General features: G+C 65.0%; 3 protein-coding genes across 3 annotated transcripts; 1 reads left to right on the top strand and 2 right to left on the bottom strand.

Moving 5' to 3' along the window:
* Positions 1 to 692: 692 nt before the first annotated feature.
* NCAN (neurocan) lies at positions 693 to 10,147 on the top strand. The gene is made up of 14 exons (XM_062510078.1): positions 693 to 765; positions 2,633 to 3,034; positions 3,908 to 4,082; positions 4,183 to 4,310; positions 5,118 to 5,411; positions 5,664 to 6,479; positions 6,559 to 7,653; positions 7,840 to 7,956; positions 8,066 to 8,179; positions 8,375 to 8,533; positions 8,616 to 8,698; positions 8,781 to 8,925; positions 9,577 to 9,759; positions 9,867 to 10,147. The coding sequence occupies exons 1-14, from the start codon at positions 693 to 695 to the stop codon at positions 10,145 to 10,147; spliced, it is 4,065 nt and encodes a 1,354-aa protein (XP_062366062.1).
* A 1,786-nt stretch (positions 10,148 to 11,933) lies between these two features.
* On the bottom strand, positions 11,934 to 15,941 carry HAPLN4 (hyaluronan and proteoglycan link protein 4). Its single transcript, XM_062510062.1, has 4 exons — positions 15,800 to 15,941; positions 14,779 to 15,141; positions 13,380 to 13,682; positions 11,934 to 12,569 (listed from the first exon to the last, which is right to left on the bottom strand). Exons 1-4 carry the CDS (start codon positions 15,939 to 15,941, stop codon positions 12,238 to 12,240), a joined length of 1,140 nt encoding a protein of 379 aa, XP_062366046.1. The 3' UTR covers positions 11,934 to 12,237.
* Positions 15,942 to 18,074: 2,133 nt separating this feature from the next.
* TM6SF2 (transmembrane 6 superfamily member 2) lies at positions 18,075 to 22,986 on the bottom strand. Its single transcript, XM_062510007.1, has 10 exons — positions 22,898 to 22,986; positions 21,895 to 22,001; positions 21,429 to 21,526; positions 20,743 to 20,846; positions 20,224 to 20,306; positions 20,014 to 20,138; positions 19,826 to 19,927; positions 18,922 to 19,014; positions 18,712 to 18,831; positions 18,075 to 18,286 (listed from the first exon to the last, which is right to left on the bottom strand). Exons 1-10 carry the CDS (start codon positions 22,984 to 22,986, stop codon positions 18,080 to 18,082), a joined length of 1,128 nt encoding a protein of 375 aa, XP_062365991.1. The 3' UTR covers positions 18,075 to 18,079.
* Between the last annotated feature and the right edge of the window lie 543 nt (positions 22,987 to 23,529).

Genomic DNA, 23,529 nt, shown 5'->3' on the forward strand with positions numbered 1-23,529 from the left:
GTGGTGGGCACTGGGTGACAGTGACAGGCCCTGGGTGACACCTGTGCCAGGTTTTGGCTGTGGTGGGAGCCAGGTGACAGTGACAGGCCCTGGGTGACACCTGTGCCAGGTCATGGCTGTGGTGGGAGCCAGGTGACAGTGAAAGGCCCTGGGTGACACCTGTGCCAGGTTTTGGCTGTGGTGGGAGCCAGGTGACAGTGACAGGCCCTGGGTGACACCTGTGCCAGGTTTTGGCTGTGGTGGGAGCCAGGTGACAGTGACAGGCCCTGGGTGACACCTGTGCCAGGTTTTGGCTGTGGTGGGAGCCAGGTGACAGTGACAAGTGCCAGCCAGGGTCTGTGCCCAGCCCAGCTGTGTGACCTGCTCAGCTTCCCGCTGATCCCAGGTGCTTTCAAGACCCTCCAGCAGAGCAGGACGGGAGCGAGCGGGGCTGGCTCTTTGTACCTGGGGGGCTGCGGGACCCCCGGGATATGGGGGAGATGCCATCCTTGGGGATGTGACACCGGGGGAGGGACATCCCCGCTGGACACCCGTCCCTCACCCCTCCCCGGTGCCGGTGCCGGGAGTGAACTCCAGCCCTCCGGGGCTAGCGGGGCTAACACAGCTCGGCCCGCGGTGATTTCTGGCCCGAGGGCACGGAGGGCTGGGCGAGCCCTGGCCTGGTAGCCCTGCGCTGTCCTTGCAGGTCAAGGATGGTCCATGTGATGGGGGATGCCGCCTGCTGGCTCCTGCTCGGGCTCTCCCTCCTCCCCATCGCCGTCCTGGGTAAGTGCTGCTGCCCGGGGCTAATTAGAGGCAAACAGCAATAAATAATGAACTGTGCACCGCAAGAAATCGTGATGGGCGATGAAAACCGGGGCAGGCATTAGTGAGGGAGAAGACCCCCAGGGCACCGTGCCCCGCTCCATCCATCCATCCATCCATCATCCATCCATCCATCCATCCATGGATCCATCCATCATCCATCCATCCATCCATCATCCATCCATCATCCATCCATCATCCATCCATCCATCCATCATCCATCATCCATCCATCCATCCATCCATCCATCCATCCATCCATCATCCATCCATCATCCATCCATCATCCATCCATCATCCATCATCCATCCATCCATCCATCATCCATCCATCATCCATCCATCCATCCATCCATCCATCCATCCATCATCCATCATCCATCCATCCATCCATCCATCATCCATCATCCATCCATCCATCCATCCATCATCCATCCATCCATCCATCCATCCATCCATCCATCATCCATCCATCATCCATCATCCATCCATCATCCATCCATCCATCCATCCATCATCCATCCATCATCCATATCCATCCATCCATCCATCCATCCATCCATCATCCATCCATCATCCATCCATCCATCCATCCATCATCCATCCATCATCCATCATCCATCCATCCATCCATCATCCATCATCCATCATCCATCCATCCATCATCCATCCATCATCCATCCATCCATCCATCATCCATCCATCCATCCATCATCCATCCATCCATCCATCCATCCATCCATCCATGGATCCATCCATCATCCATCCATCCATCCATCATCCATCCATCATCCATCCATCATCCATCCATCATCCATCATCCATCCATCCATCCATCCATCCATCATCCATCCATCCATCCATCCATCCATCCATCCATCCATCCATCCATCATCCATCCATCCATCCATCATCCATCCATCATCCATCATCCATCCATCCATCCATCCATCATCCATCCATCATCCATCCATCATCCATCCATCATCCATCCATCATCCATCCATCCATCCATCATCCACCATCCATCCCCGCCTTGGGATCACTGCAGGCCAGACCTTTAATCCTTAATCCCGCTGGCGACCCCCTCCCCACGGCCCTGCTGAGCCCCCTGGGGATTTGTCGTGGCTCTGAGCCGTGTCCCCCCCGTCCCCCTCCCTGGGGACCCCGCGGCACGAGGGGCTCTGGGATCGCCCAGCCAGGAGTGGTCCCCATGCCCCGAAGAGCCGGTGGCTCGGGGTGCGGTGAGGGTGGGGGAGGAAGGTCGGGGGGGAGGGGGGGAAGGGGATTAGTGTCCCCCAGCTGGTCCCTGAGCCCACTGGGGGGGTCCACGGCGGGTCCGAGACGCGGGGGATTTGCGGCGGCGGCGGCGCTGGGAGCCTGCAGAGGCTGGGACGGGATTAGTGAGGGAGGAGGAGGAGGAGGAAGAGGGGGAGGAGGAGGAGGAGGAGGAGGGTGGCCGCAGTCCTGTCACGCTTTGTCCCAGCACTGGGGTGGCTTTTCCGGGGTCCGGTGGGGTTTTTGGCCAGGGATCCCCCTCTACGGGCAAGGACGGGGCGTGCTGGTGTCCCCCGGCAGCCGTGGGGCACCAGGGGCGCAGAGCAGCGGCCACAGCCCGGGGACATCCCGGGGGGCCGGACCCCCTCCGAGAGGGGGGTTCAGCCCCAGAGGGGTCAGGGTAGGGCTGTAACCACTCGATTTATCCCAATCCATCATCCCGGTCCCTGCTTCTCCCAGGTGGAACAGAGCCCCCCACCCCCTGCGATACCCCCCGCCCCTCTCCCCGCCGTGCCCACAAGCCCCGTGGCAACCGAGGCGCTGTCCCCGCAGGCTCGCAGGACGAGGGGAAGGTGATCCACATCACCAGGGTGCAGCACCAGGCGGTGCGCGCGGGGCTGGGGGAGCCCGTGACGCTGCCCTGCCTCTTCCTCCTGCACCCCTCGGCCTCCCTGGGGCCCAACGAGCCCCCGGAGCCTCCCCGCGTCAAATGGAGCAAGGTGCGCTCGGCCAGCGGCCAGAGGGAGGACGTGCCCATCCTGGTGGCCAAGGACAACGCGGTGAAGGTGGTCAAAGCCTACGAGGGGCGAGTGTCGCTGCCGGGCTACCCCAGTGACCGCTTGAACGCCACGCTGCAGCTGCGGGCGGCCCGTGCCAGCGATGCGGGGCTCTACCGCTGCGAGGTGGTGGCGGGGATCGATGACGAGCAGGATCTGCTGCCCCTCGAGGTGACGGGTGAGCCGGGCACGGCAGCGGGCACGGCGGGGGAACGGTGAGGGGGGAGCTGGGGGCGTGGGGTTCCTGGGGTCGAGGTAAAGTGGGCGAGATGGGCACTCAGGGCGAGCCGTGTGCCCCACATGAGAGCTGTGCCCCACATGTGAGCTGTGTGCCCCACATGTGAGCTGTGCCCCACATGAGAGCTGTGCACCCCACATGAGAGCTGTGACCCACATGAGAGCTGTGCCCAACATGTGAGCTGTGTGCCCCATATGTGAGCTGTGCCCCACATGAGAGCTGTGACCCACATGAGAGCTGTGCCCCACATGAGAGCTGTGCACCCCACATGAGAGCTGTGACCCACATGAGAGCTGTGTGCCCCATTTGTGTCCTGCACCCCATTTATTCCCTGTACCCCATGAGAGCTGTGCACCCCCCCTGTGCAGTTCTGTACCCCATGAGCTCTAAACCCCATTCCAAATCTGCACCCCCTGCACCGGGTGCCAATTCTGCCCCCTGTGCCACTTCTGTACCCCACGAGTCCTGGGGCCTCTCTGCGAGCTGCGTGAGCCCTAAATCCCGTGCCATCCCTAAATCCCGTGCCATCCCTAAATCCCGTGCCACCCCTAAATCCCGTGCCATCCCTAAATCCTGTGCCATCCCTAAATCCCGTGCCATCCCTAAATCCCGTGCCATCCCTAAATCCTGTGCCACCCCTAAATCCCGTGCCATCCCTAAATCCTGTGCCACCCCTAAATCCCGTGCCATCCCTAAATCCCGTGCCAGCCCTACACCCCACGTGCCAATCCCGCACCCCACGGACCCCACACCAGCCCTGGTTCCCACCGAGCGCTGCCCGCGGTTCCATCTCCCCTCTCCTGTGCCCCCCAGGTGTTGTGTTCCACTACCGGCCCGCGGGCGAGCGCTACGCCCTGAGCTTCCCCGCCGCTCGCCGCGCCTGTCGCGACAACTCCGCCGTCATCGCCTCCCCCCAGCACCTCCAGGCCGCCTTCGAGGATGGCTACGACAACTGCGACGCCGGCTGGCTGAGCGACCAGAGCGTGCGGTGAGCTGGTCAATCCCCGGGCCACTCCGGGGCCACCCCCGGGCCACCCCCGGGCACCCCTCCCCGCGGAGCCCAGCGCCCACCGTGCCCCTCCCGGCAGGTACCCCATCACCCTGTCCCGGCCCGGCTGCTACGGAGACAGGAGCAGCCTCCCCGGCGTGCGCAGCTACGGCCGCAGGGAGCCCGGCGAGCTCTACGACGTCTACTGCTACTCCCGGGAGCTGCGAGGCAAGGGCTGCGTGCCGGGGTGGCCCTTTGTGCCCTTGGCATGGCCACGAGCAGAGATGAGTGCCCAGGGGTGTCCCTCACTGGCCATGGGTGCCCAAGGGTGTCCCCCACTGGCCATGGGTGCCCAAGGGTGTCCCCCACTGGCCATGGGTGCCCAGGGGTGTCCCTCACTGGCCATGGGTGCCCAGGGGTGTCCCTCACTGGCCATGGGTGCCCAGGGGTGTCCCCCACTAGCCATGGGTGCCCAAGGGTGTCCCTCACTGGCCATGGGTGCCCAAGGGTGTCCCTCACTGGCCATGGGTGCCCAGGGGTGTCCCCCACTAGCCATGGGTGCCCAGGGGTGTCCCCCACTAGCCATGGGTGTCCAGGGGTGTCCCTCACTGGCCATGGGTGCCCAAGGGTGTCCCCCACTGGCCATGGGTGCCCAGGGGTGTCCCTCACTGGCCATGGGTGCCCAGGGGTGTCCCCCACTAGCCATGGGTGCCCAGGGGTGTCCCTCACTGGCCATGGGTGCCCAGGGGTGTCCCTCACTGGCCATGGGTGCCCAGGGGTGTCCCCCACTAGCCATGGCACGGCTGGTTGCCCAGGGGTGTGCCTCCCTGGCCATGGATGCCCACAGATGTCCCCCACTGGCCACATCTCCGTGCCTCCCCGTCCACCCGCGGTCCGGTTGCAGGGTGGCTGCCAGCTCTCCTCGCCACCCTTGCCACCGGCACCGTGGCCACCGCCACGCCTCAAAGCCACCTCTCCACCCCGAGCCGCCACTTCCTGTCGCCGCGTGTCCCCAACATCCCCCCTCTCCCGCAGGTACCGTGTTCTACGCCACGGCTCCGGGGCGCTTCACCTGGCAAGGTGCCCGCAGTCACTGCCGGAGCCGCGGGGCATCGCTGGCCACCACGGGCCAGCTCTACCTGGCGTGGCGAGAGGGGCTGGACCAGTGCGACCCGGGCTGGCTGGCCGATGGCAGCGTGCGCTACCCCATCCGCCAGCCCCGCAGGAAATGCGGGGGGGAGGCCTCGGGGGTGCGGACCCTCTACCAGTTCCCAAATCGCACCGGCTTCCCTCCCGCCGCTTCCAAATTCGACGCTTATTGCTACAAAGGTGAGGCCGAGCTCCCTTCCCAGCCCCACCCCCGCCCGCCCGCTCCCCCTTTCCCTCGGGGATCAGCGGGCACGGCCGGGAAAGTTGCTGCGGATGAATATTTAATGGAGAATTAATGAGATAAATGAGGAGAGCGGCGCCGGGAGGGTGCGGGGAGGGGGACGCGGTGTTTGGTGCTGGCACTCGATGGGGGCTACGGGACCCCCCCCGGGTGCCCTCGGTGCCACCATGATGTCCGTGCTGTCCCCACAGCCGCAGGGCACAGCGACGCGGAGGAGCCGGTGCTGCCGGTGCCACCCACGCCCGACCCGCCGAGCAGCGACAACGTGCTGGTGGAGCACAGCGAGGAGCTGGGCACATCGGGGGACACCCGCGACACCCCCCGCGACCGCTACGACCTCCTGCCACGGCCGGGACCCGCGGGGCCGGGCAAGGATGAGGACGAGCAGCTGCGGCCGGCCGGCGGTAGCCCGGTGGCACAGCACGGTGACCTCCGGGGCACCGCCCTGGCAGCGGCACCGGCGGCTCCAGAGCTGGGGACGGGCGCTGTGACATCCCTGCCACCCACGGCGGCCACCTCTCTAGCGTGGCCCCACGACGAGGAGTCTCTGAACGCGGTGGATGAGGCTCCGGAGAGTTCCCGGTGGGGTCCCCCAAGCGCCGGCCAGTCACAAGGAGACCCTGAGGGACCCCCGGCCACCCTCCTGTCACAGTTCCAGAGCCCAGCCCTGGAGCACGGCTCGTCCTTGGCACCGGCCGGGCTGGGGACTGTCCCCAGCGCCACCCCGGAGACCCCCAGCACCCCCCCGGGCAGCTCGAGGAGGAGCTACCCCGGCCTGAACGGGCGCTACTTCCAGCTCCAGCGGCACAGCCGCGACCCCGCGGTGGCAGCTGGGGACACCGCGGTGGCAGCGGGAATTGTCACCCAGGTGCCCGTGCTGGTGCAGGAGGTGAAGGGAGCAGCAGCCAGCGCCGTGGAGCTGTGGAGCCTCCCCCCAGCCGGCAGCGAGAGCCCCCGGGAGGGTCCCCTGGCGTCCCCCGAGGCGCTGGGGGAGGACATCAACCCCGGTAAGTGACACCAGGCACGGCCGCGGGGTCCCGGCGCTGTCACCTCTCGGTGACCCCACGGCCTTGCCGTTTCTTGCAGAGCTCCCGGACACCTCCCCGGTGTCCCTCTCGCCGTCCCCGAGGGATTCGGGGACCCCCACGGGGACCCCCCCGGTGCCATCCCCTTCCCCCGCCACTCCCCGCGACCCTCGGGGCCACCGGGACATCCCCGCGGGGGGGGCTCAGCCCCGCGTCCCCAGCGCCCGCGGGGACTCCCCGAGGCCACCCGAGGATGCCACCGAGGACCTCTCCGGGGACATCCCCTCGCAGGAGGGCGGTGGCTCCGTGCCGCCGCTGCCCCCGCTGCCCCCGGCCCCGCTGGTGGCCGAGGGTCCCGAGCTGTCCCCGCAGCCCCCCGGGAACGGCAGCGGGGCCCCGGCTGACGGCGCGCTGGAGAGGCAGAGGAAGGCGGTGACATTCCTGCAGCCTGAGGGTCCCTCCGAGGGACACCCTGCCACCCCCGGCCACACCGAGGGGGCTCCTCCCGGGTCCCGGGGGGGATCCAGCCCCACGGCTCCCCACGGGACGGCCGAGCCCAGCCAGGAGCAGCCGGAGGAATCCAGGGATGTTGGGAATGGCGCGGCCGAGCCCAGCAGAGAAGCGGCCGCGTCCCCCTCGTCTTGGGATGTCCCCTCAGCGTCCCCTTCCCCCACGGCCACCGAGGTGGTACTGTGGGCCAGCACCGAGCGGCCGGAGGAGGTGGCGGTGCTGGAGCCGGTGGCCGAGGAGGGGTCCACAGGCTTCGGTCCCCCAGACCCACAACCCACCCACCGCTCCGAGCCGGAGCCGGAAGCAGCCGAGCAGCTCCTCCTGTCCCCCCCGGGCCCCCGGCAGCCCCCCGCCACCTCCGGCCCCCCAACTGTCCCCAGACACGAGGATGTGACACCAAGCCCCGGCGAGGAGGACGCCTCAGGGGAGGCCAGGAGGGAAGAGCCCCCCACGCCCCTCGGGCCCTGGCCGTCCCCTAGTGCCCCCCACCCGGGGGGAACAGAGCCCGCAGGGTCCCCGAGCGAGGGGCCAGAGCTGGGGGGCGCGGGGGGGTCCCCAGTGCTGGATGCCGACAGCGGCAGCGGGGAGGAGCCGGCGTTGGACGAGCGGGAGCTGCTGGCCTGGGTGGGCAACGCCAGCGGGCACGGTGAGCTGCGGGCAGCGGGGCTGGTGGCCATAGGGCGAGCGGGGGGTTTTGAGAAGGAGGTTTGGGCTGTGTGGGTCCTTTCATCCAAATTTCCTGGCTGGGAGCCGCTGGGACGGCAGCGGGGATGGCCCGGGTGGCACCGCTCCCTCCCAGCCCAGCTCTCAGGGCACCGCTGCCGCCCCGCAGCGCCGCCGGACCCGTGCCAGAACAACCCGTGCCTGCACGGCGGGACGAGCCGTGCCAACGGCACCGTGTGCGGCTGCAGCTGCGCCCCGGGCTTCACCGGCGAGAACTGCGAGATCGGTGAGTGCCCGTGGGCACCGGGCCGGCCCGCAGCCGCGCGGGGTGGTGGCGATGCCCCCTCCTTGGCTCGGGGACGTCGCCGTGCCCGCAGCTCCCGCTGTCCCCGCAGACATCGACGACTGCTTGTCCAGCCCGTGCCAGAACGGCGGCACCTGCATCGACGAGGTCAATTCCTTCGTGTGCCTCTGCCTGCCCAGCTACGGCGGCAGCCGCTGCGAGAAAGGTGGGGACAGCCCCCGGTGTCCCCAGCAGTGTCCCCACAGCCCCCGGTGTCCCCAGCAGTGTCCCCCCACCAGCCCGGGGACATTACCCAGCCCCTGTGGCTTCGGGGAGCTGGAAGGTGACACAAATCCTGCACGGCGTGCCTGGAGGGGGACCGGCCCCTTGCTCTGTCGCCACTGTCGCCGTGTCCCCGCAGACACGGAGGGCTGTGACCACAACTGGCACAAGTTCCAGGGCCACTGCTATCGCTACTTCGCTCGCCGGCGCTCCTGGGAGGACGCGGAGCGCGATTGCAGGCGCCGGGCCGGGCACCTCACCAGCATCCACTCGCAGGAGGAGCACGCCTTCATCAACGGTGGGCTGGGGGGGTCCCCAGTGCCCCCTCCCGGGGTGCTCCTCGCCCCCTCCGTGCGAGCCAAGGGTGCCTCTCCCCGCAGGCTTCGGCCACGAGAACACCTGGATCGGCCTCAATGACCGCATCGTGGAGCAGGACTTCCAGTGGACCGACAACACCGGCTTGGTGAGGGCTTTGGGGGCTCGAGGTGGGGCTCGGGGTGCGGGAAGGGGGCGCGGAGGTGTCACCGTGTCTGGTGGCCCCGCAGCAATACGAGAACTGGAGGGAGAACCAGCCCGACAACTTCTTCGCGGGCGGCGAGGACTGCGTGGTGCTCGTGTCCCACGAGATCGGCAAGTGGAACGACGTGCCCTGCAACTACAACCTGCCCTACATCTGCAAGAAAGGCACAGGTAGCGCCCGCCCGGCGGGCCCGGCCTGGCACGGCCTCATCCCGCAGTCCCCGGCGTCCCTGTCCCCATCCCGCAATCCTCGGTGTCCCCATCCCGCAATCCTCGGTGTCCCCAACCTGCAATCCTCGTGTCCCTGTCCCCATCCCGCACATCCTCGTGTCCCTGTCCCCATCCCGCAGCCCCCAGGCCCCTCCTCATCCCCACCAAACCTTTCCCAACCCTTCTCCCAGGCGAACTCCAGCAGTTCTCCCCTAAATCTCCATTTTTTCCCCTCTCTCTTTGCACCCTCCCCCCCCCTCCCCCGATCGATCCCTCCCTCAGCGCTCGGATTTGTTTAATTTGCTCCCATTAAACCCATTAAGTTTCCATTGCTTACCTCGGGAAGTTCCATTAACCTCCAGCTGCTCCACCCCACCCCGCGCGCTAATGACACCCCAACAAGGGCATTAATTAACCAATTAAACCCTGGGGACCCCTCGCTGCCACCCTGAGCCTCTCCCAAAAAATCCACCCCCAGGGATGAAGTGGGAAATTCCTGGGTGGCCCGGATTGGTGTCCGTTGTCCCCTCCCAGTAAATCCCAGTAACTCCCAGTACCACGGGGGTGACGGAACTCTGTGTGCCCCCCCCCCCCCCCCCACCCTCCCCGCAGTGCTCTGCGGGCTCCCCCCGGAGGTTCCGAACGCTTTCCCGGTGGGAAAGAAGAAGGAGAAGTACAACATCCACTCCAGCGTGCGCTACCAGTGCCACGAGGGCTTCACCCAGCGCCACGTGCCCACCATCAAGTGCCACAGCACCGGCAAGTGGGACCGCCCCAAAATCCTCTGCACAAAACGTTAGTGGGGGACCCGGGAAAGGGAAAGGATGAACCGGGTGGGACTGGGGAGAGAGGTCAAGAACCGCGACCCCCGTGGTTGCCCTGCCTTGCCCCCCGTTAGCCAGGCGGTCTCACCGAGCGCGGCGGCACCGGCGGCACCGGCACAGCCACCCGCACCACCAGCACCACCACCACAAACCCCGCAAGGAGCGGCGAAAACACCGCCAGCACCTCCGGCTGGACTGGATGGAGGAGGGCCACTACTTCTAGAGCCGGGCGAGCACAGAGGGGCCCCCCGGGGGATGCGGTGATGTCCCCCGCCCCCCTTTTCTCACCCCCATCCTCCCCACCCCTCTTTTTTAACCCCCTTTTTGGCTTTAGCTCCTTAGGATGCCCGGCCCCGTAGGGAATAGGATCCGGAGGGGGCGGCTGCGTGTGCGTCCCCAGCCCTCCCTGCATGTCCCACGCTCAGCGCCCCCGGCTCGGGCTGGACCCCCCAGCCCCGCACAGGGACCCCCCCCTTAAGTTGGGCTCTGTCCCTGTCCCCAAATCGGGGGTGAATCAGGCAGCACCCCCCATATCCCACCTAGGGGTGGCTCTGTTGTTGTTTTGTTTTGTTTTGTTCTGTTTTGTTTTTCTTGTTTTTTTTTTTTTAGCAGTCCCCTCACCCAATTTCCCTGCCCCAGCACCTCGGGGCGTCCCCGCGGCCGGCACGGGGTTGGGGTGTGGGGGGGACACGGTGGCCGCGGGGGTCGCTGTTCCGCCGCTCGCCTGGTTTGGGGGTGCTCGGTTTGGTTTTGTCCCCTTTCCGTTCGTTTCGGGTCCCCGTTGGAGCTGGCGTGTGTGTGCGTGTGCGTCCGGCGCTTTCCGACCTCTGCTGTTTGCGACGTGACTGCCGTGTCCCCACCCCCCTCCCCGTCCCCCTCCTGACGCCCCCTCCCCATTTCTGACTCTGCCTTTCTGTACTGCTGGACATTTTAATAAATTTTTTTAACAGTTGAGCGACCCCAGCCCCCTTTTCGTGGGGACTTTGGGACGCGTCCCCTGCCTGGCGCCGCTCCCCAGCTGCCTCCTCTCGCCGCAGCCCATTAATCCCGAGCAATCCCAAATCCTCCCCCGAAGCTCCCCGTGCCACATCCGCCACCTGCTCGCCCCGAGTCACCGCGGTGGTGGCCGCCACCTGTGTCCCTGTCGCCGGCCAGCGTGGCCGCGGCGTCCCCCTCAAGATGGGGAGACACCGATGGATTTTGTTTTTTTGGGGGGGTGATTCCTGCCTAAACCATCCTCCATCACCCGCCCCCGAGTTTCCCCTGGCCCCCTGCCACCCGCGGTCCCCGCTGTCCCCTCTCAGGGCTGCGACATCCCGGCAGATATTTCTTTTCACCGGTAATTAAAGGTGATTTACGGGCTGCGCTCAGCTGGAGGATGTCCCGAGCCCCCCGCACGAATCCCGCCGTCCCCATCGCGCTGTCACCCCCGCGGTGACCCCAGGTCACCGCCAGCACCGTGACACTCCGGGGCTGGCTCCGCCGCCGCCGCTCCTTGGATCTCATCCCGATAAATCCCAGGGCTGGGGTGCTCCGGGAGTGCCCGGATCGGCCCCGAGCTCCCCCCGGGAGATGTCCCAAGGACACGGCGGAGCCGCGCTCAGCTCTCCAAAGCGGCCGAAGCTTTTTATTTCATCTACGTCCGGGGCTGCCAAAGCCCGCGGCCGGAGCCCGGCCCCGGGTGGGCACAGCGGCCGCTGCCCCCCGGGCCCTCCTCGCTCCGGCCCCGGCCAAGCCGAGCGCGCGGGAGCTGCCCCGGGGAGGCTGCGGGACCCCCCGGCTGCCAAGGCACGGAGCCAAAGCCGGAACCCCCAGAGCCTGCCCAGAGCCACGGGGGGATTTGTGTTTGGGGGGTGGGTGGGATGTGGCACCTCCCGGGAACGGGGACAGCGCTGGGACGATGGGAGGAGGAGGAGGAGGAGGAGGAGGAGGAGGAGGAGGATGGGGATGGGGGTGATGATGAGGATGGAGATGAAGATGAGGGTGAGGATGAGGGTGAAGATGGGGCTGAGGGTGAGGATGGGGATGAGGATGAGGATGATGATGAGGATGGAGATGAAGATGAGGATGGAGATGAATGAAGATGAGGGTGAGGATGAGGGTGAAGGTGACGATGAGGATGGAGATGAAGATGAGAGTGAGGATGAGGATGAGGAGGGCGGGGCCTCTGCAGCCCTTTTAGCGCATGCAAACAGCCGCGTCGAGAAGCGAGAGCTGCGAGGAGCGGGGGACCCAACCCCGCATCGGGGCGCAGCCTGGGCTCACCGAACCCTTCCCCTCCCCGCTGCCTCAGTGTCCCCAAGAGTCACCGAGTGCCACCAACCCTCGCTGGTGCCACCGCTCCCTCCGGAGCGCACCCGCGGCGTTCGGGGGTGGAGGAGGTGGGAGAAAAAAAAAAAAAAAAAGATCCCCGGGCAAACCCGGTGGTGCTGCCGGACCCCTCCAAGCATCACAGGCGTTTGGGGAGCCCCCCACCCACCGCGGGCGCGGCTCCCCCGGCTTTTTTGAAGCAGTACACGCCGAACAGCTTGTACTTCTTGTCGGGGAAGCCGAGGTTGCGCACGCCGGGCTCGCGGCCGCCGCAGCGGGCTCGGGGATTGACGATGGGGTAGCGGATGCTGCCGTCCTCCAGCCAGCCGGCCTCGCAGCGGTCCAGCAGCTGGATCTTCCAGGCCGCATAAAGCTGCCCAACCTTGGCCACGCTCGCCCCGTTGTTCTTGCACGCCTGGACGGCCTCCGGGTAGCTCAGCTTGCGGAAGGTTTTCAGGAAATAAACTTTACCTGGAAATAGTGTGGGGGGGGGGTGGGGGGGTGGTGAAGGGGTGGGGGAGGTCGGTGGAGCATCCTCGGGTGAGCTGGAGGCCGCACAGATATGTTTTAGGGGGGTTGGGGGTGATGGGTAGAAGGTCTGTGGAGACTTAAATATGTTTTGGGGAGGTTGGAGAAATTGAGGGGTACCAGTCCCGTGCAACTCCAAAAAAAAAAAAAAAAAACCCCACCAAAACAAAAAAACAATAAACATTAGGGGAGTTGGGGGTGAGTGATGAAAATCCTGTGGAGCACGTAAAATATTTCCTTAAAGGAAAGAGGTTTTCGCCAAAAGAAAAGTAAAACAAAAGAAAAAAAAAGAAGAAGAAGAAAGAGGTTTTCGACAGAAAGATAAAAGAGGTTTTTGCGGAAAAGGAAAAAAAAGGAAAGGAAAAAGGAAAGGAAAAAGGAAAGGAAAGGAAAGGAAAGGAAAGGAAAGGAAAGGAAAGGAAAGGAAAGGAAAGGAAAGGAAAGGAAAGGAAAGGAAAGGAAAGGAAAGGAAAGGTAGAAAGGAGAGATTTTGGCTAAAACAAGAGGTTTAGTTTTTTTAAAAAAAAGAGGATTTGGCCGAGAAAGAAAACGTTTTGGAATTTTTTATAAAAGAAGGGCTTGGATTAAAATAAATTAAAAAAAAACTAAAAGAGGCTTTGGCTAAATCCCCCCCTAAACTCAGCGCTCCAACCCCACAACCTCTACACAACCCCAAACCCCTCCAGCGCTGGATTCCACCTCCCCCCACCCTCCCCATCACCCCGAATTCCCGCAATCCCTCAGTTCGCTCACCGTTGAGGTTGGAGGTGAAGCAGAACGCATCGTAGTGCTCGCTCTCCTTGTGCCTAAATCCGTAATTCCGGACACCCACGGGCGTGTCCTTGCGGCCGCACTGCTCTCGGGGCCGGGAGATCGGGTACTGCACGGAGCCGTCCTGCAGCCAGCCCGCGTTGCACCAGTCCATCCCCTCCAGCCAGGCCTGGTGCAGCTGATCGTGGGACGCCAGGATCCCGTCCTGCTCCAGGCACGCCTGCTGAGCCTCGTGGAAATTCAGGGTGTAGCGCCCCAAGCGTGGGTGGTACGGGAAAATCACCCCTGGAGCGGAGAAGGGATTTGGGGTTTGGGGTGGTTTGGGGATGGGCGGGGGAGGGTGAGGGTGCGAGAGGTGCAGGGGAGGATGGTCTGGAAAATCGCTCTTGTTTTGGGAGGGGAGACGGGTATTGGGAACCCCGAAGTGCAGGAGGTTCTGCTCTGGGGTTTGGAAAAAAAGTGGGAATTCTGCAGGGAAGAATGGCCTGGGAAATCTCTGTCACTCTGTAAGGGGAGCCAGGTTTTGGGAACCCAAAACTCCAGGATATTCTGCTCTGGGATTTGGGGAAATGGGAATTCTGCAGGGAAGAATGGCCTGGGAAATCTCTGTCACTCTGTAAGGGGAGCCAGGTTTTGGGAACCCAAAACTCCAGGATATTCTACTCTGGGATTTGGGGAAATGGGAATTCTGCAGGGAAGAATCGCCTGGGAAATCTCTGTCACTCTGTAAGGGGAGCCAGGTTTTGGAAACCCAAAACTCCAGGATATTCTGCTCTGGGATTTGGGGAAATGGGAATTTTGCACGTTGGGAAAATCGCCTGGAAAATCTGTCATGGTCACTCTGTAAGGAGAGCCAGATTTTGGGAACCCCAAACTCCAGGAGAACTGCAGGGGAACCCCAAACTTCAGGAGATTCTGCTGTGGGGTTTGGAAAAATGGGAATTCTGCAGGGAAAAATCGCCTGGAAAATCTCTCATCGTCCCCCTGCAAGGAGAGCCAGGTTTTGGGACTGCAGGGAAGCCCGAACTCCAGGAGATCCTGCTCTGGGATTTGGAAGCATCCGTGGTGCCCGTGCGGGATCCAGCCGAGCCCTGGCACCCCCAAACTGCGGTTTCCCCCAAAGCGGTTCCCCCCTTTCCCACCCCAAAACCGCATCCCCGCGCCCCTAAAAAGGCGTTTCCCTCCCTGCGCCACCTCCAGAACCCCTAAAAAAGCATTTCCCACCTCCAAAATACCCTCACCTTCTGCGACCCACCACCCTCAAACCCTCCCCGCCAACAAAACTCCATAAATCCCGTGATTTTCACCCCGCACCCCCCCCCCCAAAAAACAAAACCAAAAACAACCAAACAAAAACCACCCAGGGAACATCCCGAGCCACCTTCCAGGTCCAGCTTGACCACTCCGGTGTCGTCCTCGAGCTCGTTGGTCACCTCGCACTCGTAGCGCCCGTAGTCCTGCAGGGTGACGTTGCGGATGATGAGGGACGCGTCGCCCACCCCGTCCTCCTGTAGGGCCGTGCGACCCCGGTAGGAGCCGAACGCCCTCCGGGCTTTGCCCAGAGCCACGAACACGTCCACGAAGGTCATGGGCTCGGTGACTTTGGTCCATTTGAGGCGGATCTCGGCCGGGTCGTGCGCGGACACGTCGTAGTGGTAGCGGCAGGGCAGGATGATGGTGCCGCCGCGGTGTGTCACCACCTTGCCCGGTGCTGTCTGCACCACCACGGCACCGCTGTCACCCTCTGTGGGGACACCGGGCTCAGCCGGGGACTGTCACCATCCCGGGCTGGCGCCTGGAGCTGGGGGAGGGTCTGAAGTCGGGGAGGGGAAAGCAGGGTAGGGGTGTGGGGTTACATTTTGGGGGGCAGTCTCCTCTTTTGGGGACAGGGCAGGATGATGGTGTCACCGCGGCGCTGCTGTCCCCTCTGTGGGACCCGTGCCCAGCGATGCCGCTGCTGGCACAGGGGAGGGTCCGGGACCGGGATGTGGGAGCAACTTTTGGGTTGAGTTCCCCTTTTTCGGGGGGGGGGGGGGGTAAAGGAGGACGGGGATGCTGGGTCATACTTTGGGGGGAATTCTCCTTTTTTAGGGACAAGGCAGGAGGTGGATATGGGAGGAATTCCCCCCTTTTAGGGACAAAGCAGGATGGGGATGTGGGGACACATTTGGGTGCAATTCTCCTTTTTTTTTGCGGGACTTTGCAAACCCTCAGGAGAGCTCGGGATAATCCCAGGACGGTTCCCACAGGGCGGGGAGGCGACACGAGGGACGCGGCAGAGCCCTGACCCCTTCTTTGATGGCCATTAAACCCAACACCCCAAACGGCTGCAGGCGGTTCCCCCAGTCCCAAAACCATCCCAAACCCAACCCGGGACCCCGCAGGACCCCGACCCCACTCACCCATCACATGAACCACCTTCTTCCTGCCGCGGGCGCTGGGCAGCGCCTCGGTGGCGAGCAGGGTGGCGAGCAGGGTGGCGAGCAGGGTGGCGAGCAGCAGCAGCGCTGCGGGGCCAGCGGCCCAGGGGCTTTGGGGGCGCATCTGAGGGGAGGGGGGGGACAGCGGAGCCTTCAGGACCCCCAAAAAACCTCCCGCGGCCGAGGGGAGCCCCCAGGAGTGATGTTGGTGCTCAGTCCGAGGGGTGCCAGCAGCCACCGGCACCCACCCCGTGCCCAAGCGGGGGTCGGGCAGGGCTGGGGGGGTCGCTGCTCCTCCTCCCCCGGCCCCTCAGGGACCCCCCGGCCCCGGCTCTGAACTCGGCGAGCCCCGCTGGCTCCCAGGCGGGGATGAATATTTCATGGCAGCCGCACCGGTTCGGATCTCCTGAGTTATTTATGGCGCCTCTGGAAACCGAGCTGATGGGCACGGAGAGGGCAGAGGAGACCCCCGAGAACCAACCCCCCCCCGGCAGCGCCCCCTCCTCAAGGACAGCGAGGAGGGAGCGTGTGGAGGAACCTCCCCCTCCTCGGGGGGCTGCTCTGAGGAGCCCCCCGCTTTTGGGGTGCCCCAAATGCCAGCCTGGCTCTGGGTACCCCCTCCCCAGGACAGGGGGAGGGCGGCGGTGCCCGATCGGGGGGGGGGGGGGGGGACGGGGGGGGGACAGCCCCTCTCGGTGGTCCCGGTGCCGTGTTCGGGGACGCTGCCCGGGGGGTTCGGGGTCCGCTCGAGGGGCACAAAAAGCGGGGCAGCCCCCACCCCGCCCCGCCGGGGGTCCCGGTGCCAAAGCCGGGTTAAAAGCGAGCGGGACAGCCCCGGTGCTCGGTCCGCGGGCAGATGGAGCGGGACACGCACCCCCTTCACGGGGGTCCCGGAGGGGGCAGGGGGAGTGGGAAAGAGCCCCCTCCCGGGAATTCCGGTGTCCGCTGCGGGGGTAGAAGGAGCGGGGCAGCCCCGGTGCCGCTCGGGGCAGCGGCTGTGCCGGTGCCGGTGCCGGTGGAGGCGCTCGGCGGCCGCGGGCCCGGTGCGGTGTTGCAGTGCGGGACACTGCGGCGGCGGCCCCGGGGCTGCGGGACTCCGGTGCCCGGGCGGGGACAGCGCAGCGAGGGGCGAGCCCCGTTCTTGTCACGGCCCCGTAGAGAGAGCGACCCCCGCCCACCGTGTACCGGGGGTCCCGTCCCGGTGCCCCGCGCCCGCCCCGCAGCGAAGGAGCGGTGGGCGCAGCCCCGCACTCACCGTGTGCCCGGTGCCGGCCCGCGGGAGCGCGCCGGTGCCTCCTCCGGTGCCTCCTCCGGTGCCTCCTCCGGTACCTCCCCCGGTACCGCCGGTGCGGCCCCGCGGAGGAGGCGACACCGGGAGCTCGGCCCGGCCCTGCCCCGCTGCCGGCGCTGCGCAGGGCCGGCTGCTCGCCAAGGTCACCCGGTGTCCCCCGGAGCCCCCCGGCACTGCCGGGACCCCCGGGCCGAGGAGCTGGGTCCGGTAAATCGGGAACCGCAAGGGCGGCTGTGCCCACCCAGCCCCAGTCTGGGCACCCACCCCAAAATTTAGGTATCACCCCCCAAAATCTCACACCCACCCTGCGGGTGCCAACCCCAAAATCCCGGTACCACCCTCTTGCCGTGTGCCCACCCCCCAAAATCTCACTCCCACCCACCCTGCGCCCACCCTGGCACCCACAGGGACCCCCGGCCCAGCCGCCCCCAGCCCCCCAAAGGGTCCGGGGGTGCTGCGGGGTCTGCACGGGGGGACCTCGCTGGGGACTCGGGCTCGGAGCGAGCCTCGGCTCCTTTATTTCGTGACCAGCGTCCCCCTGGGGTTGTGCCCAGCCCTGAGCCCTCCCAGCCTTGTCTGGGGCACCGGGACCCACCGGGATCCACCGGGACCCACCGGGACCCTCGGGGACCCACCGGGACCCACCGGGACCCTCCGGGACCGCGGCTCCTGCGTGCCCCCAGCAGCGACACGAGGGCAGGGCTGGGACTGCAGCGATGTCCCCGTGGAGCATCCCGAGGCCCCCGCGGCTTTTGGGAGAGCGGAGCATCCCTGGGGACACCTCGGGGACATCTCTGGGACACCCCTGGGGACACCTTTGGGACACCTTGAGGTCACCTTTGGGACACCCTGGGGACACCTCTGGTCCCAGCGCTCGGAGAGGGGCGAGAGTCACCGGGCGGGATCCCCCATGGAGGGGACAGCGGGACCCGGGGTGGTGACAACAGTGCCAGGGGGACAAGCAGGACACGTCACTGGTACTTTTTGGCTCGGGCCAGGCCCGGGACAGCGAGGGGAAGGAAGAAGGCCGGGGAGCGCAGGCAGCGCAGCGCCAGGAGCAGCGGGGCCAGCGCGTACAGGGTGTTGGAGAGGAGGAAACTCCACAGGACCTCGTCGGGGGTCTGGTACGGGAACGGGGTGCGGGAGTGCAGCGAGGAGCCCAGGTGGGCAAACTGAGCCTGCGGACACAGGGACGGGGCGGGGGCATGAGAGGGGAGCGGCCCCAAAAGGTGCAAAACTCCAGTCCTAAACTGTACAGAGCCACAGCCCTAAAAGGTGCAAAACCCTGGTCCTAAATCTCGGGATTTTGGGGCCGCCCTCTTGAGATATTTTTCCCCCCAGATTCCGGGAGTTTTTCCCCCAAAGTCCCGAGATTTCCTCCCGCCCCAATTCCCAGAATTTCGCCTCTCCCCACAAAACCCGAGATCTTTTCCACCCAAAATCCCGAGATTTCCCCCCCCTCCAAGTTCCCGGAATTTTTCCCCTCCGAACGCGAGATTTTTTCCACCCCAAACCCCGAGATTTTTCCCCCCAGTTCCCAGAATTTTTCCCCTCCGAACCCGAGGATATTCCCCCCCCCCCCAACCCCAGGATTTTTCCCCACCTGTGCCACGGCGCCGGCCACCAGCAGGCTGCAGTCGGGCAGCCAGGAGCAGCCGGGCACGGCCAGCCCGTAGATGGCGAGCAGGAGGAAGGGCAGCAGGTAGAACAGGTAGAGCAGCATCTGCGGGGACAGCCCCGATTGTCACCCCTGGGGGCTCCGGTGGCACCTGGAGAAGAGGGGGGAGGGGTCCGGCTCCTCCCCCTCCCTCACCTGCACTTTGGGGTAGCCCACGGGGTCGCGCAGGTAAGGCTCGTGCAGGTAGGTGTATTCGAAACAGGAATCGGCCGGGCAGTCCAGGACCACCTGAGGTGGGCAAAGGGTGGGCGAGGGCAGGGGACCCTCCCCGCGACCCTCCGGGAATCGCCCAAGGTGTTCCAGGAGCACCCGAGCTCCTCCAGGAACACCTGAGCTCCTCCAGGAACATCTCAAGACCCCCCTGGATCCCCCCAAAGCTCCTCCAGGGTCTCTCTGAACCCTCCAGGATCACCCCGAGCCCTTCCAGGATCCCCCGAGACCACCCAGGATCCTCTAAAGCCTCTCCAAGAGCTCCCCCAGCCCCTCCAGGACCCTCCAAAGTCCCTCCAGGACCACCCTGAGCTCCTCCAGGTCCCCTGAGCCCTTCCAGGATCACCCTGAACCCCTCCAGGAACCCCCAAATCCCTGCAAGACTCACCCAAAATCCCCCATGATCCCAAGAAACCTCTCCAGAATCTCCCCAAATCTGCTCCAGGACCACCTCAAGACCCTCCAGGACCCCACCGACCCCCCCTAGGACCCCTCTGAACCTTCCAGGACCCCCCCAGAGCTCCTCCAGGACCATCTCGAGACCCTCCAGGACCCCCCAAAACCTCTCCAGGATCCACCTGAGCCCCTCCAGGGCCCTTCTGAACCCCTCCAGGACCTCCCTAAATCCCTCCATACCCTCGCCCCCCATCCCGAGACCCCCCAGGATCCCCCCAAACCTCTCCAGAACTCCCCCAAAGCCCCTCCAGGTCTCCTCAGAGCTCCTCCAAGAGCCCCCCCGAGACCATCCAGGCTGCTCTGAGCCCCTCCAGGACCATCTTGAAACCCTCCAGGACCCCCCAAAACCTCTCCAGGACCCCTCAGCTCTCACCATCCCCCTGAAGAAGGTGAAGGCAGCGGTGAGGATGAGGATGAGGATGAGGAGCAGGTCTCGCGGCCGCTGGTAGAGAGGTTTGCTCTGCTCCTCCGCAATCTACCACAGGAAATTCGGGATTTTTTGGGGGGTCCACACCCTCTAATCCAGACCCCGCCCCCCAAAAAGCCCCGCTCCAACCTCACCTTCTCGGGGCTGAGGCTCGGCAGCGCCCGGGGCTGCCGGAAGAGCCGGAGGCCGGTCCAGGTGAGGAGGAGGAGGTAGGGCAGGTTGAGGAGGAAGGCCGGGCTCAGCTCAGAGCTGTATTTCCCTGCGGGAGAGAGCGCGGGGTGGGCACGGAGCCTTCCTCCTCCTCCTCCTCCTCCTCCTCCTCCTCCTCCTCCCCAGGGCCGTACCGATCAGATTTCCCAGCAGGAAAACCACGGCGCTCATCAGCAGCGAGCCCAGCCAGAAGAGACCCAGCCCGCGGTAATTCTTCCTGTGGGGACAGGAGGAGACCCCTCCTCAAAATTCCGGATTTTTTTACCCATCCCGGGAGAAACCTCCTCAAAATTCGGGATTTTTCCACACCCATTGGGAGCTCTCTCCTTAAAATTTTGGATTTTCCACCCACCGGGAGCCCCCTCCTCAAAATTCGGGATTTTCCAGCTCCCCGGACCCCCTGAGTCCACCCGGGATCACTCCTGAGCCCCGTCCTCAAAATTTCAAATTTTCCATCCTCACCGGGAACCCCATCCTTAAAATTCAGGATTTTCCAGCCCCACCGGGAGCCCCCTCCTCAACATTCGGGATTTTCCAGCTCCCCAGACCCCCTGAATCTGCCCTGCGACCACTTTTGAACCCCCTACTCAAAATTCAGGATTTTCCACCCAACGGGAGCCCCCTCCTCAGGAATTTGGGGTCCCCCTGCCCACCTGTGCCCCACGGCTCCGGCCATGGCCAGGCACAGCCCGTAGTGCACGGTGCCGTCCCAGTAACAGGTGAGGAGCCCGTGAGCCGTGCGCAGGTGGGGATCGCCCTGCGGGGACAGCGGCAATGGGGACAGCGGGAATGGGGACAGCGGGAATGGGGACAGCGGGAATGGGACACTGGGAATGGGATGGGACATCGGGAATGGGACAGGGGGAATGGGGACAGCGGGAATGGGGACAGCGGGAATGGGACACTGGGAATGGGATGGGACACTGGGAATGGAATGGGACACTGGGAATGGGGACAGCGGGAATGGGACACTGGGAATGGGATGGGACATCGGGAATGGGACAGGGGGAATGGGATGGGACAGCGGGAATGGGGACAGCGGGAATGGGACACTGGGAATGGGATGGGACATCGGGAATGGGACAGGGGGAATGGGGACAGCGGCAATGGGGACAGCGGGAATGGGACACTGGGAATGGGATGGGACATCGGGAATGGGACACTGGGAATGGGATGGGACATCGGGAATGGGACAGGGGGAATGGGATGGGACAGCGGGAATGGGACACTGGGAATGGGACGGCTGGTCACACTGGGAGGGGAGAGCCAGTCACACCGGGGGTGGGGACACCGGGTGACACCGGGGGTGGCCGGGTGGGGGTGCGGGCAGGGCTGGCACCTCTCGCACGTAGAGCTCCATGAAGCCCGAGATGATCCCGTCCTCCTCCAGCGCGATGGTCAAATCCACGGCGGACACGAAGGAGAACACCACGAACACTGCGGGGAGCCGGGGGGCTCCGTGCGGCGTCCCCCAAAACCCCAAATCCCTGCTCCGTACAGGGTCTGCACATCCCCAAAATCCCAAACCCCAAATCCCTGCTCTGTGCCGGCAACACATCTCCCCCCAGATCCCAAATCCCTGCTCTGTGCGGGTCCCACAAATTCCCCTCAGATCCCAAATCCCAAACGCCAAACCCAAGATCCTAAACCCTAGGTCCCAAACCCCAGATCCCAAATCCAAGATCCCAAAACCCAAACCCCAGATCCCAAATCCTAGATCCCTGCTCTGTGCGAGTCCTACAGGTCCCCCTCAGATCCCAGATCCAAGATCCCAAACCCCAGATCCCAAATCCCGGGGGTCTCACCGCAGAACAGTGGGTCCTGGATGAGGCCAGCACCACCGGTGAGGATGAGGAGGGAGATGAGGCCGAGGAACACCAGGATCACTGCCAGGGCCAGGCCTGGGGAGCCGCTGTGGGATCGGGAACGCTCCAGAATCCAGTACGGCCCCGATCCCCCATTGCCAGAAAAAAACCCTATTGCCACTGATGGGCCGGGATCACCCGGATTCCTGGGATTTGGGATCTCCGGGAGGGGTCTCCAGGTCGGGATCACCCGAATTCCCGGGATTTGGGATCTCTGGGAGAGGCTCTGTGGGGTCTGAACTTCCAGAATTAAATCCAGTGGGAAAACCCCACCTGCAGCCGCTTCCCATGGGAACACCTGGATTGAGGTCCCTGACCCCGACTGGAACTTCTGATCCGGGATAGCCCCAGCCCCTGTCCCGGGCTGGATTCTCAAACCCGGGATGAATTCCGGGATAGCCCCAGCCCCTGTCCCGGGCTGGATTCTCAAACCCGGGATGAATTCCGGGATAGCCCCAGCCCCTGTCCCGGGCTGGATTCCCGGATCCAGGACAAGCCCCAGCCCCGGGCTGGGACGCGGCTGCCAGGTCCCAATGGGTCCCTGAGGATGTGACACCGACTCCGGGTGGGATCCCTCCCGTCCCAGCCCGATCCCACCCCCGGAGCAGCGGGGTCGCTCCCGACCCCTTCCCCCGGGCAGGACCCCACTCCCCACCCCCTTTTCCCATTCCCCACTCCCCGTTCCCCACTCCCCATTCCCAGGGGTCTCTCCCGTTCCCCACTCCCCATTCCCAGGGGTCTCTCCCGTTCCCCACTCCCCATTCCCAGGGGTCTCTCCCGTTCCCCACTCCCCATTCCCAGGGGTCTCTCCCCGCTCCCGTTCCCCATTCCCGGGGGTCTCTCCCGTTCCCCGTTCCCCATTCCCGGGGGTCTCTCCCATTCCTGGGGGTCTCTCCCTTTCCCCGTTCCTCATTCCCGGGGGTCCCTCCCGGTCCCCACTCACTCCAGGGAGGTGACACCGCTGACACCCAAGACCACCGGCAGGGCGAGCAGGGGGGCGGCCAGGGCGGCCGGGCCCTCCGGGAGCTGCATCCCGGCCCCGCCGGCAGCACCGGGCCCGCGGACTTCGATCCCGGGACTGCCCCGGGCAGCGCCTTAAAGCCACAGAGCGCCCCGGGACAGACAGGGGGACAGACAGAGGGACAGACAGGGGGACAGACAGAGGGACAGACAGCGGGACAGACAGGGGGACAGACAGGGGGACAGACAGCGGGACAGACAGGGGGACAGACAGAGGGACAGACAGGGGGACAGACAGGGGGACAGACAGAGGGACAGACAGGGGGACAGACAGGGGGACAGACAGCGGGGCACAGGGGGACAGACAGGGGGACACAGGGACAGACAGCGGGACAGACAGCGGGGCACAGGGGGACAGACAGGGGGACAGACAGAGGGACAGCGGGACAGACAGGGGGACAGACAGAGGGACAGACAGGGGGACAGACAGCGGGACAGACAGCGGGACAGACAGGGGGACAGACAGAGGGACAGACAGCGGGACAGACAGGGGGACAGACAGCGGGGCACAGGGGGACAGACAGGGGGACACAGGGACAGACAGCGGGACAGACA

The sequence above is a fragment of the Cinclus cinclus genome, chromosome 28, assembly GCF_963662255.1.
Source record: "Cinclus cinclus chromosome 28, bCinCin1.1, whole genome shotgun sequence".
NCBI lineage: Eukaryota > Metazoa > Chordata > Aves > Passeriformes > Cinclidae > Cinclus > Cinclus cinclus.

What these genes read in the sequence shown, in the direction of transcription:
- HAPLN4 (XM_062510062.1), bottom strand. Translation starts at nt 15,941, where the DNA reads ATGCGCCCCCAAAGCCCCTGGGCCGCTGGCCCCGCAGCGCTGCTGCTG. An exon ending in GAAGGTGGTTCATGTGATGG is followed by an intron (nt 15,142 to 15,799) that starts GTGAGTGGGGTC and finishes GTGTCCCCACAG; the next exon opens with AGGGTGACAGCGGTGCCGTG. An exon ending in GGTCAAGCTGGACCTGGAAG is followed by an intron (nt 13,683 to 14,778) that starts GTGGCTCGGGAT and finishes TCTCCGCTCCAG; the next exon opens with GGGTGATTTTCCCGTACCAC.
- NCAN (XM_062510078.1), top strand. Translation starts at nt 693, where the DNA reads ATGGTCCATGTGATGGGGGATGCCGCCTGCTGGCTCCTGCTCGGGCTC. An exon ending in CTACTCCCGGGAGCTGCGAG is followed by an intron (nt 4,311 to 5,117) that starts GCAAGGGCTGCG and finishes CCTCTCCCGCAG; the next exon opens with GTACCGTGTTCTACGCCACG. An exon ending in CAAAATCCTCTGCACAAAAC is followed by an intron (nt 9,760 to 9,866) that starts GTTAGTGGGGGA and finishes CCCGTTAGCCAG; the next exon opens with GCGGTCTCACCGAGCGCGGC.
- TM6SF2 (XM_062510007.1), bottom strand. Translation starts at nt 22,986, where the DNA reads ATGCAGCTCCCGGAGGGCCCGGCCGCCCTGGCCGCCCCCCTGCTCGCC. An exon ending in TGGGCTACCCCAAAGTGCAG is followed by an intron (nt 18,832 to 18,921) that starts GTGAGGGAGGGG and finishes CTGTCCCCGCAG; the next exon opens with ATGCTGCTCTACCTGTTCTA. An exon ending in TGGCCGGCGCCGTGGCACAG is followed by an intron (nt 18,287 to 18,711) that starts GTGGGGAAAAAT and finishes CTGTGTCCGCAG; the next exon opens with GCTCAGTTTGCCCACCTGGG.